At 47.7% G+C, this 20833-nt stretch overlaps 2 protein-coding genes across 2 annotated transcripts; both read right to left on the bottom strand.

Moving 5' to 3' along the window:
- Positions 1-725: 725 nt before the first annotated feature.
- LOC121839047 (AT-hook DNA-binding motif-containing protein 1-like) lies at positions 726-5702 on the bottom strand. Its single transcript, XM_042295422.1, has 3 exons — positions 4891-5702; positions 2722-4630; positions 726-1913 (listed from the first exon to the last, which is right to left on the bottom strand). Exons 1-2 carry the CDS (start codon positions 5700-5702, stop codon positions 2728-2730), a joined length of 2715 nt encoding a protein of 904 aa, XP_042151356.1. The 3' UTR covers positions 726-1913; positions 2722-2727.
- A 121-nt stretch (positions 5703-5823) lies between these two features.
- On the bottom strand, positions 5824-20316 carry ahdc1 (AT hook, DNA binding motif, containing 1). The gene is made up of 4 exons (XM_024443388.2): positions 20152-20316; positions 8762-8923; positions 6762-8280; positions 5824-6624 (listed from the first exon to the last, which is right to left on the bottom strand). The coding sequence occupies exons 3-4, from the start codon at positions 8115-8117 to the stop codon at positions 5824-5826; spliced, it is 2157 nt and encodes a 718-aa protein (XP_024299156.2). The 5' UTR covers positions 8118-8280; positions 8762-8923; positions 20152-20316.
- Between the last annotated feature and the right edge of the window lie 517 nt (positions 20317-20833).

Genomic DNA, 20833 nt, shown 5'->3' with positions numbered 1-20833 from the left:
TGAAAAATCGGGGGCTCAGTGTAATTACTCTACTGTGGAATCTTTCCTAACACTGAACAGTGACCCCCCCCCTTCCTGCCCTCTCCCATCCACTCTCTTTCCCTCTATCTTGCCTCCTTCCTTTCTCACCCGCCATCTCTCTCCCTCTCCTAGTTGTCCCATAGACGACCCCCCCCTTCACTTCCGTCCAATCACCAGATGAGGAACATCAAACACTCTGTCCAGTCAGCCTGTTGACAAACTGCTTCATATGTAAACACGGTCAAATATACAAATACAGTAAAGCCCATCACAAACACGCACACAAACACAATACACACCACACACACACACATATTGGCAGACTATCCAGTGGGTGGGGAAGCGTGACTGCCCCTCAGGGTTTAAAGGCCCTCTCAGGATTAATTTTAGACCGATTATGGACTCATGAACAATGTAGCCAGTCTTTCTCATCTTTCACCCCAGTCTCAATCCCAACAAGTTTCTGTTTTCCTGTCATCTTTCTATTTCCCCTTGTCCCTTCCTCTCTCTGTGCCACTCTCTTAACTCCCTTTCTTTCACTCCTCCTCACTCTCCCTCCCTCTCTCTCTCGCCGCCTCCTTCCCTCCCAGCCGTGTCCCTGTCTAAACTCGCTCCCTGCACTGCATGAGCAGCGCTGAATACCAAGGGGCTCACACACACACACATCCCTCCCCCACCCTATAAAGCATTAGGAGTCCAGGCAGTTTACCAATGGCCAGATCAGAGTGTATTTAAATATTGGCACTGTAGATACATCATGACATTAACAGACATATACAACTGTTCATCACAAAAACCACCAAACAACACAAGACCACGGAAAAAAAGGAGAGAGTAAAAGAAGGAAGAGAAGCCCTGTTCATCCATCCACCATTTCAGATGTAGAGCTCTACCCCTTTAGACCCCAAACACACACATACATACATACAGAAGTCCATCCGCGTGGTTACACACACACAAATAAACACACGTCAGTCTCTTTGGGGTCAGAGTGTGTGTCGGGTCTCTTTCCCTCCTAGTAAAAACAGTGAAACACAGGATGTAGAGTCTCCATGCTGGAGTCCTTCCATCAGAGCAGAGACCATGGCAGAACAATAGAGAAGCGATGATTGAACGTTGGGTAGAGCTGTTGTAGCACAGCTGTGGTCAGGGATGGACTTGGACCAGAAATTGGCCCTGGCATTTCTAACACATAGGCCCATTTCTTTCCTCAAGGCCCACACACTGGCCCCTTTTTCCCCTTGAGGCACCCATTATTAGCCAAATAATGATCTTTTTGCGTGAAAAAAAGTTAGATAGGCCCACGGAGCTTAAAATGGACCAGCCCATCTGGAATTTGCCCAAAATGCCAGATGGCCAGTCCGCCCCTGGATGTGGTTGTGGGTCTGTGGTCCTGGCTAAAAGCCTGAACGTTAGAAAACACTGATGGAACATTAGTAACGTTGTCTTAACTGTTTCAATGTTGTGGTGAGGTTATGGGTCTGTGGCTGGAGTTGGAGTCTATGTACAGATGCTGGTAATTCAAGAGATGATGCTGTAGTCCACTCCTCTCATAGAGCACACACAGAGCGAAGGGTGTATGGTTTCGGGGATAGGGGATTAGTGTGTTTAGCGTTGGGGGCGGAATTTTTACATTAGGCCCCGCCTCTCTGTTCCTCAGCGTCTGTCACTCCTCCCACAGCTCCTCTAGGCCACTCCCTCTTTCCAGTTGTGTCTGTGTGTCTGTGTGCGCCTTTGTGTGTGTGTTGCAGTTGGCTTTTGATTGTCATAGCTGGAGAACTGAAGATCTACTGTCCAGAGTTAGGAGATAAATTCTGATCCATCATCTTGTCTCTGAAAGTCTCTCCTTAAAAAAAGTTTACAAATCTGAAAAAAGTTGAGATTTAATGCGCCTGAAAGAGAAAGAGAGAGGGAGAGAGAAACCGTAATTATGATGTGATTGTTAAGACAGTAAAACCTTTACATAGCTAAATGGATGAAACCAATGTTAATAAATGTCTTTAGGTGTTGTGTCTAACCCTTTAGTAGAGAGAGAGAGAGTGGGTCCTCTTGTGTCTAACCCTTTAGTAGAGAGAGAGTAGATCCTCTTGTGTCTAACCCTTTAGTAGAGAGAGGGAGTAGGTCCCCTTGTGTCTAACCCTTTAGTAGAGAGAGAGTGGGTCCTCTTGTGTCTAACCCTTTAGTAGAGAGAGAGTAGAACCTCTTGTGTCTAACCCTTTAGTAGAGCGAGAGAGTGGGTCCTCTTGTGTCTAACTCTTTTTTAGAGAGAGGGAGTAGGTCCTCTTGTGTCTAACCCTTTAGTAGAGAGAGAGAGAGTAGAGAGAGAGTGGGTCCTCTTGTATCTAACCCTTTAGTAGAGAGAGAGAGTAGGTCCTCTTGTGTCTAACCCTTTAGTAGAGAGTGGGTCCTCTTGTGTCTAACCCTTTAGAGAGAGAGAGAGTGGGTCCTCTTGTGTCTAACCCTTTAGTAGAGAGAGGGAGTAGGTTCTCTTGTGTCTAACCCTTTAGTAGAGAGAGAGAGTGGGTCCTCTTGTGTCTAACCCTTTAGTAGAGAGAGAGAGAGTGGGTCCTCTTGTGTCTAACCCTTTAGTAGAGAGAGGGAGTAGGTTCTCTTGTGTCTAACCCTTTAGTATAGAGAGAGAGTAGATCCTCTTGTGTCTAACCCTTCAGTAGAGAGAGAGTAGATCCTCTTGTGTATTACCTGCAGCTACAAGCTGGTGACACTGAAGCTGTCATCGCTGGGGGGGTCTAGTAGCTGACAGAGCACCCCTCCTCCTCGAGGCGGGGGCTGTGGGTGGTAGCGGGTGTGCATCCCGGGGTACGGGGGGTAACCCATGTCCTCAGAATGTGGCGAGGACACCAGGGGAGGCTTGGGGTGGGGGATGGGTACGGGGAGAGCTGCAGGGGGCTGGTCGCAGCCCTGAGTTGAGGTGGGGAGGCAGGTCCCGTTTGTGAGGTTGCGTGGGCATGGCGCTGTGAGGGGGCGCTCCTCATAAAGCAGGGGGTGAGTGTGGGAGTGGGGGGAGAGGTTAGGGTGGGGGTGAGTGTGTGGGGAGAGGTTAGGGTGGGAGTGTTGTGTGGTGTTGGGATGGGGGTTGGGGTAAGTGTTCGGGTGGGGGTGTGGATGTGGATGTTGGTTCTGGTTTGAATGAAGGTGTGTGTTGATGTGCGGGTGTGTATTGATGTGGGGGTTGGTGTGTGTGTGCGGGTTGGTGTTGGGGTTAGGGTGTGTGTGTGGGCTCAAGCTTGTCTGAGGTGGGTGTGGACTCATGTTTGCATGAGGGTTGCTGTTAGGGTGTGTGTGTGTGTTGATGTGTGCGGTAGTGTGAGTGTTAGGGTGATTGTTAGGGCTAGCGTGAGGGTTAACATTAGCGTGTACATGTGTATTGCCGTGTGCATTAGCATGTGCGTGTGTAGTGGTGTGTGTGTTAGCGTGGGGGCTGCTGAGCGATGCCCCTCCGTACCAATAGGGGGAGCTACAGTAACTGGGAGAATCATACTGGGACGGGAAGTGGTCCTTGGAAACGGTTGCCAGGTTACGATGGGGGGGGCTCAGCGCTGTTCCACAGTGTGGCAGTAACCGTGGCGATGGTGAGCAGGAGGGGGAGAAGGAGGCAGGGGGAGGAGCAGGGGTGAGAGGGGGATGGTAGGGCTGGGGAGCGGGGGATAGTTTGGGAGGATAGGAGGAGGATGTGGAAGTCATTCCAGGGGAGAGAGAGGAGGATGAAGCCTCACCAGGGAAGAGGGCTGGGTAGTGCTCCTCTGAGGACGGGGTGGAGGGATGGGCGGAGTAAGGGCACGGGGAGGGGTACTCACAGGGCTCGGTGGGGTAGCCGAGATGTGAGGTGGGGTTAGGGAGGGGGGAGAGGCTGCTGCTGTCTCCACTGTAGTAGTCAAGGCCTTCCTGGAACAACCCCCCCTGAGCAGCACTCCCTCCACCTCCAACCCCACCCCCAGTAGCCTTACCCTTCTTCCCCCCTGGGGGGCGCTCTCCAGGGGACGGGGACAGCCCCCCTCCTCTGCCTCCTCTTACCCCCCTGGCCTGCCGTCCCCCCATTCCACTGCGTTTTCCACCAGAACCCTGGGTTGGGGTGGAGGGCTGGGTCTGGCTTGGGGGGCTGTTGGGAGAGTCTGGGGTGGTCCCTGGTCCTGCTCCTGGTCCGCCACCCCCCTCCTTCTCCGTTTGGGGCTCGGCAGCATTCCGTTTCCTGCGCCCCCGGCTGGGCTTCCCCTGCCCCTGGAAGAGAACGTTCTGGCTCCAGTTGTAGGAGGGGCCTGAGGCGCTCTCATGCCAGTCCATCATCAGTTTCTCCAGACTTGATAGGCTGGACTGTCCTTGACCTCCCTCTCCACCAATAGGAAGAGACTCCCTCCCTCCACCCTGCCTATAAGCCCCACCTCCAGAGCCTGACCCCGAGCCTCCGCCACTGACCCCACCTCCTGACCCGGTGACCCCTAGGTGGGAGGAGTCAGAGGAGGACTCTGATAGACTCTCGAGGAAGGGTTGTCGCTTGGCCTTCTGGGGGGTGTAGTTGGAGATGTCCAGGATGTCTTTGGGCTCGCTGGGGCCTGGGTCACTGCAGCCTCCTGGGTAGCCACCATAGCCCGGCCTGCAACACACACACACACACAGCAGAGGATCAGTTTTAGCAAGGCAAACCACAGAAACTCTAACCTTGATGACACAAGTACTTATTTGGAACCCAAGGTGATTTTGTAGATCAGGGTCCTGAGCAGTCCAACTGCAATGTAGCGTAATGTATCTCAAACACAATACACACTTATAAGAGGTTAGGGTAGGATTGTAGTAGAGTTCTCTAATCCAAATTTTGTGGTTCCAGGTCATTTAGACCTACCTGAATCTACTTACCTGTAGTTACACTGGTTGGAGGGGTAGTGTCTATATCCCTCTGGGGAAGATGGGGAGGGGAAAGGGCTGTTCTTGGCCATGGCCATATACCCCCCTCTTCCTGGAGAAGATGGTCCAACCTGCCCAAGGTAGCCCCCATAGCCCCGCTTGGAAAAACTGGAATATCCCATCTGACCCTGGCCCACGGGGGAGGCCGTGGAGGCCTTACTCAGCCCTGCTGCCCCATAGGCTGCGAAGCTGCAGTCTGCGGGTCTTTGTGGCACTGCGCTGCCCCCTGCAGGAGTGGAGGAGGAATAGCCAGGCGTGTAGTGACCGTAGGAGGAGGAGGGATGGGGGGAGCTGGGGGAGCGGGACGGAGGGAGGGAGGGAGGGTTGGACTTGGGGAACGAGGAGGAGGTGGGGGAGTTCTGGGACAGGTTATAACTGTAAGGAGGTCTGGAAGAGGAGGAGGAAGAGGGATGATGTAGGGTTGGGTTCTCCCTTGGCTCTCCTTTGGGGCTGCGTTTGGGGCAGGCTGGGGACCAGCGAGGGCCTGGTCCGCGGGCAGGGCTGGAAGAGTCGTAGCTCAGGGTGGGAGGAGGTTTCCTGGGGTCGGGGCGAGGGGAGGAGATGTCCAGGAGGTCTGAGGAGTTGTCAGAGTCCAGCAGGGAGCGGAAATATCCGGCGAACAAACCCTGCGCCTCCTCTCCACCTCCACCGCCTCTGCTTCCGCCAGGGCTGCTGTACGCACTCCCTCTCCCCCCCTCACAAGACAGGAAGACACCCCTCGGGGAGCCACAGACCTGGTACCCTCCTGGCCCTCTCTCCCTCATGCCTCCCCCCTCCTCCCCCAGACACCTCCCCCATTAAACCAGTCTTGTTCCAGCTGCCCCCTGCCTCCCCCTTTAGAACCCCGTTCTTGCGCGAGCGTCGTTTCTTAACCGCCTTCCCCCCTCACCCCCAACCCCCATCTCCCCCTGCAGCCCCTCCTCCCCTGCCTCCCCCACCCTTCCCACGTTTCTTGAGTAACCCTGGTTCTGACAGAGCGGGGGTCACTTTCCTTTTCTTCCCGATCGTCTCAAAAAAGTCACTGAAGGAGCTCTTGAAGCCCTCTCCGCCGGCTCCTCCTGCTCCTCCCCCTGCTCCTCCTCCCCTGCCTCCAACACCTCCCCCCCTGCCTCCCCTGCGTCTGAACCCTGTGAGTCGGTGGAGCAGGGCGGAGATCCCAGGGTTGTCGGACGGCGTGTGAAAGCTGTCCGGTTCGCTGGGTGTCCAGCAGCGTGGTGGGGAGCAGCGGCCAGTGGCCGGCGGTTGGCGGTTGAGGAATGCCAGTTTGGACAGAACGTCTCCGTACTCCGTCTTCACGTCGTTGGTGTCATTCACGTACGACGGTTGCGGAGACGGGAGCTTGGCCCGCCGGCGCCGACGAGGTTTCTTGGGCTCACCATTCCCACCGGTGGTTTTATCCGGCGTTCCAGGTACAACCTGTTTGGGAGGTCGGCCACGGCGACGTTTCAGGATCACAGGAAGTTCTCCAGGCGGGAACATGACCATCACACTCTTCCCGTTGTTCTTCATACGGAGGAGCGCAGTCGGCTCTCGGACTACCGCTGTCCCCCCCTCGGCTCCTTCCAACCTGCCATCACTACCTGCCCCGCCCTTCTCAACTGTCTCCATGGAGGAAATCTTGTAGCTCTTCTGGCGTCGGCTGAGGTTGACTGGGATACGAGCTACCTTCACCACGATACGCCTCACCTGGGGAACAAACACAAACAAATAATATTTCCTGGGTGAAATCTAGTTGTCAAGTGATGTCAAATCAACATGACAAGATGGGTTTTGGTTTCTTTTGACTGCTATGTGATTAATAATATCATAGAACTTGAACTTACACCAACAAACCGGCGTTTCCGTTTGGTGAGGGGATCTAGTTCACCAGGCTCCTCCTTCTTCACTACCGGCCGGGGCACTGTATTGGTCAATGGACGAGGCAAGGGATTGGTTGCTGGTCTGGGATTGGTAGCTGATCTGGGCAAAGGTTTGGGTGAGGCTTTCATTGATGGTCTGGGTTGGGATTTTGGTTTGGCAACGGTTGAAGATTTGGGTTGGGGTTTGGTTGAAGTTCTATGTTGGGGTTTGGGCGATGGCCGGGGGGCGGAGTGAGAGGAGGGGCGTGATGAGGGGTGTGTTGAGGGGAGTGGTGCTACAGGTACTGGTGCAGGTGAGGCTGCAGGCTTGGAGGCTGCAGGCTTGAAGGCTGCAGATAGACACTCCTCCACTGTGGGGCGCTCTACCTTCACATGTACACTCACCCTCTCTTTCTCCTCTTCCTCTTCCTCCTCCCTCTCACTCTCCCTCCCTCCCCTCCTCTCTCCATCCTCAGTGCATCGGCGGATGCGGGAAGACTTGCGTAGCTGGCAGGGAAAGCGAGGTCGACCGGAGCTACGAAGTGCATACTTTCTCTCACCTTCGACAGGTACAGGGGAGGGGTCTACAGGGGCTGGACCAATAGTAGAAAGGTCTGGACAGGCTGGACCGATAGGAGAAAGGCCTGGAGGATTTGGACCAGTAGCTCTTGAGGGTTTAGAGAGATCTAGAGGTGTTGAACTAATATTAGGGGCAGGGCTAATGGCTTGGGGCATGTCTCTGTTTGCAGAGCGTGAAGGAGCGGGGCTGCAGGGAGAGAAAGCAGCTTGCTGATTGGTGCAGGCTGAATGATTGAGAGGCAGGAGGACCTGTCGCTGAGGTGATCTGGTGTGTGTCTCTGGTGATGAGTCAGTTCTGGGCTGCTCTGGACCGGCAGAGTCCAAGTGTGTGTGAGCATCCATTTGTCTGTGAGCACTTGTGTGTGTGTGAGCGTCCATGCACGTCTCTGCAGGTGTCTGCATTTGGATGTCCTTGTGTGTCTGCATGCCTATGAAGGTCTGTCCAGGTGTGTGTGTTGGAGCGTCGTTGAGTGTGTGTGTCTCTGTCTGCCTCCGTCTGCGTGTTCCAAGGACAGGCCTCCTGTGCAGGTGAAGACCGTTAGACAGGGAGGGGGGTGAGGGGGAGGGTAAAAGTTCAAGGGTCTCCTGAGCTCCAGCCTCAGCGCTGGGTTCCACTGTGACCTCCTCCTGTACACCTACAGCCCTTTCCCCCTCAAACGCCACCCGCGACCCCTCGCACCCCTGCTCCTCCACTACGGCCCTGCCGTCGCACCCTACCCTACCCCCTCCCCCCGACCGCAGGCGTCCAGACAGGCGGCTCATCCACCCAGGGCGACAGCGATGATAATGTCAAAGTGAGAGTGTCAGTGTTGGTCCCCAGTGATCCTCTTCGGAGAGGTTAGGGAGCTCTCTCCCTCTCTCTGTTTGTCTGTGTTTATGTGTGTTCCTCTGAAGTCACAGACCTATATCCTGAAGGGTTGGGGACCTGAGGAGAGCGAGATACATAAGATCAACACACTCCGAACAGTAGATTCTAACAGAGAATTAACGTAATGTTAAAGGGAGAAGTTGGGATTAGGTGTCAATCATTCTCATTCATATAGGATTGGGATCATTTTGTAAACAGATTTAGGGCTCCAATCAATCCGTATCTCAGACGTTTAGCTTTACAGCGAGAAATTTAAAGGCAATGTTCCCACATTAGCGGAGACTGCATTCACAGTACAGGCGGCATATGTCTGCTCAATCGAAAATGACCTTTTACATTTTTATCAAGCAATCTGTAAGGCTTCAGCGATCCAGATTGAATAGAGCCTATAGTTTGGACCACAAATACTTTAATGTAACAGATCAGTAACTTTGATGTATGATAGTTTCATTTTTGGGTGAAGTGTTCCTCTACTGTTACCAAGAAGTAACGTTGATAGAACATTGACACATCATAACATCCCAGTGCTGTCATTTACCATTCTGGTCGAGTTTATCCAGGCCGGCTGTCTGTCTGCTGCGGTTCTTTGGCTCGCCAGTATGTCAGTACAGTTCATGCACACATACTACACACTCGTCTCTAACACACACTATAAACTCTCCTCTCTTTCTCAGCTGATGCTCTTGACTGCCCATCACTTCTGAGGAGAGAAAGAGAAAGCACAAAGGGGGGAGCCAGAGAGAGAGAGAAAAGGAGGAAGAGGGAGATGGACAGCCATTAACAGGACAACCGTGATGTTTGACTAGAAGGTTACACACACACACACACACACACACACACATTGTGACTTTACAGTCCCAAACAGGGAAAGAGAAATGTGTGAATAACCAGCAGAGGGAGGCAGAGAAATGATGAATAGAAGTCAGATTATGTTTGGTAGAGAGGGAGAGATGGAGGGATGTATACAAAAGAAACACAGTAAGACCTTGTGGGAAAAAAATGAAAAGCCAAATGAGAGTGGAATGGTATCTTAAAAACCACATTCACACACAATCATTTCCATTGTCAGCAGTGTTGGGGAGTAGTGAACTACATGTAGTTCAACTAGTAATTAAAATACATTTTTTTCATAGCTTGGTGGTGGTTGAACTAAATAAAAATCTTAGTAGTTATTATATATAATATAATAATAATAGTAAGTTATATGTTTCAAAAGTACTTTTTGCCATGTAGTGGTGCAGCTAACAGCTGGAACGACTGTACACACTACTTGTTTTGCAAAAAAGATAAGAAAATATGAGTGAAAAAGACTATTTATTTCATATTCACAAACCTCCTAGTTAGCACATTTGGTTTCTTGGAAGTTTTGGGGAACGTCTGTTTTTGGTTTCTCATTGGTTCTGGGAACGAAGCCATACTTTCCCTGACCGGTAAAACAGAACGTTTAAAAAACACGTTTCGAAAAGACTTTTAATAACACTGCTAGCTTAGGTTAACTGTTTTGAACTCGAAGCACAGGACACCTTAAATGAATTTGCTTCATCATGCAAACACATATTTTTTTATTGTGGCACGGCGTCAGCGTACGGAAGTCCAGAGAGGACATATGAATGAAACAATTATTCCCACGTTATGTCGAGATCACAACTTATTTATCTCATTATCACGACATAACAAAAGTTGTTTTGTCGAGATCACAAGATAAACTATAAATAGGAGTGGACGTATTGATGACAGATTGACAGTATGGCTGAGACGGCAGCACATAAGTTTTTATTGATTGCTACACTAAGGGATGGTACATTTCATGCTAACATCATGCTTTCATTTGTGTTTGGAGCTCATTATCAGTTTATAAGTTAGAATGTTAGCAAGCTGAATGTCCCTCACCTTGAGCTAAGAGCTCTTGTAGCATCTAAACCCTTGTGGGGCATTTAAGCCATGAATGATGGCTGACAGGCAGCCCTGTCTCCCAGTCTGTGTGCCACCCCCAAGACCACAGCCAATCGGATTCAAACAACAGCACAACTAACTTGACTAGTCTTGTGGTTGGGTAAGCTAGCTAGGTAGTTTTGTTAGCTAGCGAGCTTGTAATCTATCTTGTTATCTAGCTTGCTTAACTGATACAGTATGTGTATAATTGTAAGGGACACCATGTTTTATGGATAATATTTAAAAGTACAAAGTGGGTGAGCTCCATTCCTGACAGGCTGATCAGATACAGTAGCAGCCTTAGAGGCTGATAAATCAGGATTCTGCCCTTTTGGCTGTTTCATGGGTCAAGCTCCTTGCAGGCAGATTAGCAGTCAAGGGCATTATGTATATGTGACCGACCGCCTTGATTCGGTCTTATGTAGCAAAATTTGAAATGGTGTTTTTTACATTGGATAAAAGCAGAGAAACAGAGCTACAACATGGTACATCATACACTGCATCTGAGGAACAATGGGAAAGTCATTCTGCTTTGAAAATGTATAAACTTGTCAAATCAAATCAAACTTTATTTGTCACATGCGCCGAAAACTACAAGTGTAGACTTTACCGTGAAATTCTTACTTACAAGGTTCAAGAAGAGTTAAGAAAATATTGACCAAGTAGACTAAAATAAAAAGTAATAATGAAAGGTTTCACAATAAGAATAACAATAATGAGGCTATATACAGAGGGCCCTGGTACCGAATTAGTGTGCAGGGGTACAGGTTAGTTTGTACATGTAGGTGGGAGTGAAGTGACTATGCATAGATAATAAACAGCGAGTACCGCTTGCAGTGCGGTAGCAGAGAAAACAGTTTATAACTTGGTTGACAGTTTTTCTCTGACAATTTAATGGGCTTTCCTCTGACACCGCCTATTGTATAGGTCCTGGATGGCAGGAAGCTTGGCCCCAGTAATGTACTGGGCCGGTCACACTACCCTCTGTAGCGCCTTACGGTCAGATGCCAAGCAGTTGCCATACCAGGCGGCTCTCAATGGTGCAGCTGTAGAACCCTTTGAGGATCTGGGGACCCATGCCAAATATTTTCAGTCTCCTGAGGGGGAAAAGGTTTTGGAATGCCCTCTTCACGACTGTCTTGGCATGTTTGGACCATGATAGTTTGCTGGTGATGTGGACACCAAGGAACTTGAAACTCTCGACCCACTCCACTACAGCCCCGTCGATGTTAATGGGGGCCTGTTCGGCCCGCCTTTTCCTGTAGTCCACGAACAGCTCCTTGTCTTGCTCACATTGAGGGAGAGGTTGTTGTCCTGGCACCACACTGTCAGTTCTCTGAGCTCCTCCCTATAGGCCGTCTCATCGTTGTCGGAGATCAGGCCTACCACTGTTGTGTCGTCAGAAAACTTAATGATGATGTTGGAGTCGTGTTTGGCCACGCAGTCGTGGGTGAACAGGGAATACAGGAAGGGACTAAGTACACACCCCTGAGGGGCCCCAGTGTTAAGGATCAGCGTGGCAGAAGTATTGTTCCTACTCTTACCACCTGGGGGCGGCCCGTCAGGAAGTCCAGGATCCAGTTGCAGAGGGAGGTGTGTTTAGTTCCAGAGTCCTTCGCTTATTGATGAGCTTTGTGGGCACTATGGTGTTGAACGCTGAGCTGTAGTCAATGAACAGCATTCTCACATAGGTGTTTCTTTTGTCCAGGTGAGAAAAGGCAGTGTACAGTGCGATTGAGATTGCGTCATCTATGGATCTGTTGGGAGTGGTATGCGAATTGGAGTTGGTCTAGGGTGTCTGGGAGGATGCTGTTGATATGAGCCATGACCAGCCTTTCAAAGCACTTCATGGCTACCAACGTGAGTGCCACAGGGCGGTAATCATGTTACCTTCACTTCCTTGGGCACAGGGACTATGGTGGTCTGCTTGAAACATGTAGGTATTACAGACTCGGTCAGGGAGAGGTTGAACATTTCAGTGAAGACACTTGACAGTTGGTCAAGCACATGCTTTGAGTACAAGTCCTGGTAATCCGTCTGGCCCAGCAGCTTTGTGAATGTTGACCTGTTTTGTTCATATTGGCTACCGAGAGCGTAATCACACAGTCATCCAGAACAGCTGGTGCTCTCGTGCATGCTTCAGTGTTGCCTGCGTCGAAGCGAGCATAAAAGGAATTTAGCTCATCTGGTAGGCTCGCGTCACTGGGCAGCTTGTGTCTGGGTTTCCCTTTGTAATCCGTAATAGTTTTCAAGCCCTGAATTCAGAGTAGATAGCCAGAGCGAATTTACCAGCTACGTCTATCAACAGTTTTCGCAGTGACATTCTATTGAAATGGTTACTTGCATGTAGCTAGCTAGCTAAACAATGAACCATAATCCCAACTCATGATGTAATAACCTGCATGAATCTGCAGGTAGCTAACCAACCAGGTTCAATGTTATCTAGCTAACATTAAGCTATATCTAGCAAAGCAATTGGCTCTGAGATACAAATAATAAGATCATACACATAACGTTAGCTAGCGAGCCAGCCAGCTAACATTAGCTGGCTAGCTAACAGTACACTTTAACTTGAAATGAAAACGACTTTCTGTCAAAATTACAAACGTTTAATATCTGAAAATGTAGCTAGCTAGACTATCTTACCTGTATACATCATTGGTGGATGCTTCTCCCTGTCATGGATGCCATGGTTGCCCTTAGTTTGAAGATGTAATCCAGAGACAGGTGTTTTCTTCATCTCCTCACCTATCATACTCTAATTCCACTGATTTCAAAACTAGGTCCTTCAGAAAGTGAAGATAGGGCCTCCCAGGTGGCGCAGTGGTTAAGGGCGCTGTACTGTTCAGTATATACAGGGCATTCAGAACCCTTTTTCACCTTTTCCACATTTTGTTACAGTCTTATTCTAAAATGTTTTTTTCCCCAATTCTCTGCAGATACTCTCAGGTTGGATGGGGAGCATCGCTGCACAGCTATTTTCAGAGCTGTTAGATCGGGTTTAAGTCTGCGCTCTGGCTGGACCACTCAAGGACATTCAGCGACTTGTCTCGAAGCCACTCCTGCATTGTCTTCATCTCTGTGCTTAGGGTCGTTGTCCAACAGTCTAAGGTCCTGAGCGCTCTGGAGCATGTTTTCAGCCAAGGATCTCTCTGTAATTTGCGCCGTTCATTTTCCCTTGATCCTGACTAGTCTCCCAGTCCCTGCCGCTGAAAAACATCCCCACAGCATGATGCTGCCACCACCATGCTTCCCTGTAGGGATTTTTTTATTTTACCTTTATTTAACTAGGCAAGTCAGTTAAGAACAAATTCTTATTTACAATGACAGCCTTGGAACAGTGGGTTAACTGCCTTGTTCAGGGGTAGAATGACAGATTTTCACCTAGTCAGCTTAGGGATTCGATCTAGAAACCTTTCGGTTACTTGCCCAACGCTCTAACCACTAGGCTACCTGCCGCCCCATATATGGATGGTGCCAGGTTTCCTCCAGACATGACGCTTGGCATTCAGGCAAAGAGTTCAGTCTTGGTTTCATCAGACCAGAGAATCTTGTTTCTCATGGTCTGAGAGTCCTTTATGTGCCTTTTGGCCATCTCTAAGTAGGCTGTCATGTGCCTTTTACTGAGGAGTGGCTTCTGTCTGGCCACTCTATCATAAAGGCCTGATTGGTAGAGTGCTGCAGAGATGGTTGTCCTTTTGGAAGGTGCTCCCATCTCCACAGAGGAACTCTGAGACTCTGTCAGACTGACCATCGGATTCTTGGTTACCTCCCTGACAAAGGCCCTTCTCCCCCAATTGCTCAGTTTGACCTGGCGGACAGCTCTAGAAAGAGTCTTCCATTTAAGAATGATGGAGGCAACTGTGTTCTTGGGGACATTCATTGCTGCATAAATGTTTTGGTATCTTTCCCCAGATCTGTGCCTCGACACAATGCACTGTCATCTTTTGGACCTTATATAGACCGTTTTGTTCCTTTCCAAATCATGTCCAATCAATTGAATTTACCACAGGTGGACCCCAATCGAGTTGTAGAAACATCTCAAGGATGATCAATGAAAACAGGATGCACCTGAGCTCAATTTCGAGTCTCATAGCAAAGGGTCTGAATACTTATGTGAATAAGATATATGTTTTTTATTTGTTATAAATGTGTTTATTACAAATACAAAAAACTGTTTTCACTTTGTCATTATGGGATATTTTGTGGAGTTTGATGAGGGGCAGCAGGTAGCCTAGTGGTTAGAGCATTGGGCCAGTAACCGAAAGATTGCAAGATCAAATCCCTGAGCTGACAAGGTAAAAATCTGTAATTCTGCCCCTGAACAAGGCAGTTAACCCACTGTTCCTAGGCCGTCATTGAAATAAGAATTTGTTCTTAACTGACTTGCCTAGTTAAATGAAGGGGGAACATTATTTAATCCATTTTAGAATAAGGCTGTATTGTAACAAAATGTAAAAAAGTCAAGGGGTCTGAAGACTTTCTGAATGCACTGTATATTTCCAGGCTTGAGGTCAGAGGAGAGTTACCCCACAGAGAAAGAAGAAGAGCATAAGAAGAGTGTAGAAAGCAGATGATATGTTTGAATCCGATGAAGATAGCAACGAGGGAAAAAGTATGTCGAGGAAGATTGATGTCAGAACCAGAATGAGCTATACTCCAGACCGAGCTGATTCAGAGGGGTTGGGTTAAATGCGGAAGACATATTTCGGTTGAATGCCATCAGTTGTGCAACTGACTAGGTATCCCCTTTCTTTGTAAAGGAAGAGAATGAGGATGAATTATCTGAAGTGGCAAGTGTGGTGAAGATCTCGATGGTCATGATAAAGATGAATCTGGTCCAGTAGGAATGAAATCTTTGGAGAAAGTGGACCCCTGCCCTTTTTTGGGTACTGTTGAATCGGTGAAGATAACCCAAAGTGGATTTATGGTGGGTTTTTTTGTTGGTGTTTCTTCCGCCCAGAGGGAGCAGGCAGTCCGCATCACGTGGAAGAGGACAAGACCTGTTACTTGAGGTGATTACTGGGGTAGTGGTAATGGTGCAGGTGGATCAACTGGAGTTGAAGATTCCAGGTGTCTGTGACGCCCGCCATTTGGTGCGACACAAACCCGTTGGCAAGCGTGGTGAAACAGTAGAATCACTCTCTGTCCTTTTGAGTTTTGATGTTGAAAAGTAATGTTACGAAATATCAGTTATCCTGTACGAGCTTTTGTGCCAAACCCATTATGTGTTTTCAGGTGCCAAGCTCACGGTCATGCCGCAGCAGTGTGTAGGAAGGCAACTCCTAGATTTGAGAAGTGTGCAAGAGGGCATGGGACAAAGGAGTGCGTAGTATCGGTGAAAGAAGCGGTATGTGTTAACTGTAGGGATGCCCATGTTGCTGGGGATCAGAAGTGTCCGGTGCGAGAGGCAGGTTGAGGTTGCCAGGGTGAGAGTTGTACAGAAGGTGTCGTATGCTGAGGCAGTGAGGAAAGTAGAAGAAGATGGGTCAAGTGTGAGGGATCCTAAGAGGCTCCTGGTGAGTAGGAGACTTTTGTCAGTACAGAGTGATAGGCCTACAAATGAAATGTGCTTCAGTAATGTTGGCTTTGTAGCATTCATTGTCATGGTTATCAACTGTACTGCAGGAATCGAAGTCACCGAAAATAGTGTTGTGGTGGCAGGTGAAGAGAAGTACTTGGGATTACGAGATTTTATTGCAGAAGAGTTACGGGGCCATCAGGGCCATCGGCCTGGTGTAGGATTAGATGGGGTCAAAATAGTGGAATGAGATGGTGGGTTTTAATGAGTGTAAGGTTAAGTTGGCAGGATAATTCTTTCTCTTTTCCCCTTTTTGTATTCAAAGAATGTCCTAAGAATGTTATTTAAAAACAAATACATTCTGTTCTCAGCATCTACAAAACGCTTTTCTTCTTGTTTGGTGGGGTTAAACGGTGGTTGGCATCCAATATTAATGGTGCATTACCGTTACCAACTCCAGTCCAGTTGGTGGCAGTAGTGCATCATTAATATTGGATGCCAACCACCGTTAAACCCCACCGAAGAAGAAGAAAAGCGTTTTGTAGATGCTGAGAACAGAATGTATTTGTTTTTAAATAACATTCTTAGAACGTTACTAATGTTTTTCTTGTGGTTTTTATGGAAAGTGTTGTTAATGTTCTGAGAACATGACTAAGGTAACCAGAAAACGTTATGTTGAAGTACTGAAATTCCCACAGAATGTTGTTTCTGAACGTTTGACATTCCCACAGAAGAACGTAGTTTCTTAACGTTCTCTGAACAATTTGAGAACTACTTTAAATAGAACCATGAGGAAACGTTATGCTGTAGTACTGACATTCCCACTAAGAAACATATGGTTCTCAGAACATTAGGTGCTAGCTGGGCTGCTAAGATAAATTGCACATTATGTTAACACCTGACCCCAGAGTGATCTGTTCTTGGAATTTGTAGTCTATGACATTTCAGATTTAGATATTATATTTTTTCCCAAGTAGCTTGGATGTAGTGAACTACTTAAACAAATGACAATTCTTAAGGGTTGCTTTAGTGTAGTTGAACTTCTTCTAGTGTGAAGTAATTGGTAGTTTGGTAAACTATGATTTTAGAGTAGCTTCCCCTGACATTGATCGTCAGCCAGCCTTCTTTTCCAACATATGGCTCTGATTATAGTACAGAGGGAGAGAGAGCAACTTGACAGAGGGGGTGGGGGTAGAGGGAGTAGAGAGATAGAGAGAGCAGCACAGAGGTTATGAAGGGGAGAAGAGAGAGAGAGAGAGCAACACAGAGGTTATGAAGGGGAGAAGAGAGAGAGAGAGAGCAACACAGAGGTTATGAAGGGGAGAAGAGAGAGAGAGAGCAACACAGAGGTTATGAAGGGGAGAAGAGAGAGAGAGAGCAATGCAGAGGTTAAATGAAGGGGAGAAAAAGAGAGTGAGAGAGAGAAAGGGAAAGAGAAGTTTGGGGTTGCATACAAGAAACAACATCTACATTCCTGGCAAAACTGGGACACACACACACACACTCTCACAAAGACACAATAACACCCATAGATCTTTTACAACATTCAATGCCCTATGTGCACCCACTGGGGAGCCAGGCCCACCCAATCAGATTGTTTTTTTCATACTCTTTACTTGTCAGTGTTACAAACGGGACATGATTTGTCTTTTTACCTAAACATGCAAATACTATCAGATAGAATTCATAGCAAGCAGTGCACTGGAATGACATTCACTGTCAGGGGATGGGTGGCAAAAAATAACTAACTGAAAGCCACACCCCCATTAATCCATTAATATGTCTGCATATGTCACGGTGCTTCTATGGCTATATGCACCATGTCACGGTGCATCTATGGCTATATGCACCATGTCACGGTGCTTCTATGGCTATATGCACCATGTCACGGTGCTTCTATGGCTATATGCACCATGTCACGGTGCTTCTATGGCTATATGCACCATGTCACGGTGCTTCTATGGCTATATGCACCATGTCACTGTGCTTCTATGGCTATATGCACCATGTCACTGTGCTTCTATGGCTATATGCACCATGTCACTGTGCTTCTATGGCTATATGCACCATGCCACTGTGCTTCTATGGCTATATGCACCATGCCACTGTGCTTCTATGGCTATATGCACCATGTCACTGTGCTTCTATGGCTATATGCACCATGTCACTGTGCTTCTATGGCTATATGCACCATGTCACTGTGCTTCTATGGCTATATGCACCATGTCACTGTGCTTCTATGGCTATATGCACCATGTCACTGTGCTTCTATGGCTATATGCACCATGCCACTGTGCTTCTATGGCTATATGCACCATGCCATTGTGCTTCTATGGCTATATGCACCATGTCACTGTGCTTCTATGGCTATATGCACCATGTCACTGTGCTTCTATGGCTATATGCACCATGTCACTGTGCTTCTATGGCTATATGCACCATGCCATTGTGCTTCTATGGCTATATGCACCATGCCACTGTGCTTCTATGGCTATATGCACCATGCCATTGTGCTTCTATGGCTATATGCACCATGTCACTGTGCTTCTATGGCTATATGCACCATGTCACTGTGCTTCTATGGCTATATGCACCATGTCACTGTGCTTCTATGGCTATATGCACCATGTCACTGTGCTTCTATGGCTATATGCACCATGTCACTGTGCTTCTATGGCTATATGCACCATGCCACTGTGCTTCTATGGCTATATGCACCATGTCACTGTGCTTCTATGGCTATATGCACCATGTCACTGTGCTTCTATGGCTATATGCACCATGTCACTGTGCTTCTATGGCTATATGCACCATGTCACTGTGCTTCTATGGCTATATGCACCATGTCACTGTGCTTCTATGGCTATATGCACCATGTCACTGTGCTTCTATGGCTATATGCACCATGTCACTGTGCTTCTATGGCTATATGCACCATGTCACTGTGCTTCTATGGCTATATGCACCATGTCACTGTGCTTCTATGGCTATATGCACCATGCCACTGTGCTTCTATGGCTATATGCACCATGTCACTGTGCTTCTATGGCTATATGCACCATGCCACTGCCTACTTCATTTGTTCATTTAGCAAACAAGACAGCTCAGAATCCAGTGCCTTTATCACAATAAACACACATATATTTCAGTTTTAATGAGCTTTATGGTAAAATTTGTAGAATTGTAGGAAATGAGCTGTTTCACCCCAAAAATTGCATTTTTTGCATTCATCTTTTGGCCAACACATTTCTGGCTATGGTACTACTTCTGTGTCATATTGACCCCTGTCTCCCTCTCCTTGTCCTTTAACACCGTCTCTCCCTCCTTTCCTTCCTTCCTTCCTCTCTCTTTCACTGGCCCTCCCTTCATCTCTCTCGGTCTCCCTTCCCCTCTCTCTCACTCTCTAATTAACAGTATTCATTAATTAAGGTTCTATCTGGCCAGAGACAGGAAGGAGCCTAACCTCGGGACACAAGTTTTAATTACACACACACACACACAGTAATCTACACACAGCCTCTGTGCTCCATGGGGTTTGTCCAAACACCCAGACTTGGCCGGCCAATCAAAAACTCCTTCCTAGACTTGTTGTCCTATCAAACTCCCCCACCTGTCATTCACTACCAATCAGCTGAAGCCACTCGCCATGGCAACTAAACATCAGCTCAGATGAGTTCAGGTAGTGTGAATGTTGATTGAACATTGTTTGAAGCCCTTGATCCAATGAGTCAGGTGTGCTAGTTCTGGAATGGAAAATATGTGCCACGTCTGGGGGTCCCATGACAGGGCTTGGAAACACCTTGTTGACGAGTGTCAGTCTGACAGAGGCAGAGCATCAGATCTCTAACCCATCTATCACTTCAGACACTATGAGGAGATGAGAAGATTAATGGAGAGATTAATGAAGCTGATATCTGAGCGCTAAGGCCTTCTATGAGTAAGGGCATGTGTCATAGGATTAAATTGAAGTCTTCAAAGGGTAATGAGGTAAACTATAGATATAATCACTGTATTCATTTATCCAAGTGGGTAAACAGTTTTAGTTATTGTAATTCTATATCTAATCCCTCTACATCAGGGAGGGGCAACTGGTGGCCTGTGGGCCACGCCCCCCTTTTGTAGGCCTGCAGATCAATAAAACTCAGTCGGGGTCTCAACTTAATGTTCAGAATTACAGTAGTAAAATATACAAGGTGCAAATTCAAAATTTGGTTGGGCACCAGCAGTTATTCTCTGATGTCAGTCATACTGCAGGTGGTGGGCCAAAGCCGAAAAACGTGAAGTTGATCGATCCCCGGCGAGGGAGGAGCAGATTTTTTGTATATGACAGTAAAACATTTTTATGATGACTATAACATTTGTTGGCACCATCAATTCTTGCACATTTTCTCATAAAAAGAATATCAACATTCTGTCTGCTTAGGCAAATTGGCCGAACTGCTAAACTTAGAACCAATCAGAACTCCAGTACATACCCTTCGTGATGAAGGCAGCCAATGGCCTGATTCTATCCAGGATGTAAGCACAGCGGAGCCTCTGGTGAACACAACAAACTGCTGTCTGATGAAGAGGAACAGATTTTGTATTTTTGTATTTATGATGGATCCCCATTAGCTGCTGCCAAGGCAGCCGCTACTCTTCCTGGGGTGCGGCAAAATTAAGGCAGTTATACAATTTAAAAAACATTACAATACATTCATTACAGAATTCACAACACACTGTGTGCCCTCAGGCCCATACTCCACTACCACATACAGTTGAAGTCTGAAGTTTACATACACCTTAGCCAAATACATTTAAACTCAGTTTTTCACAATTCCTGACATTCCATCCTAGTAAATATTCCCCGTCTAAGGTCAGTTAGGATGACCACTTTATTTTAAGAATGTGAAATGTCAGAAAAATAGTAGAGAGAATGATTTAGTTCAGCTTTTATTTCTTTCATCACATTCCTAGTGGGTCAGAAGTTTACATACATGAATTGAGTGTAACGGTTTTCGTCATCTGAAGAAGAAGAATCGGACCAAAGCGCAGCGTGGTAAGTGTTCATGCTTTTTATTGAAACTGACCACTAACAAAAATAACAAAGAGAATAACCAAAACCGAAACAGTCCTGTAAGGTGCAAAACACTAAACAGAAAATAACTACCCACAAAA

This window comes from Oncorhynchus tshawytscha, linkage group LG13 (assembly GCF_018296145.1).
Source record: "Oncorhynchus tshawytscha isolate Ot180627B linkage group LG13, Otsh_v2.0, whole genome shotgun sequence".
In the NCBI taxonomy this organism is placed as follows: Eukaryota; Metazoa; Chordata; class Actinopteri; order Salmoniformes; family Salmonidae; genus Oncorhynchus; species Oncorhynchus tshawytscha.
This window is presented reverse-complemented; position numbering and strand designations above follow the sequence as displayed.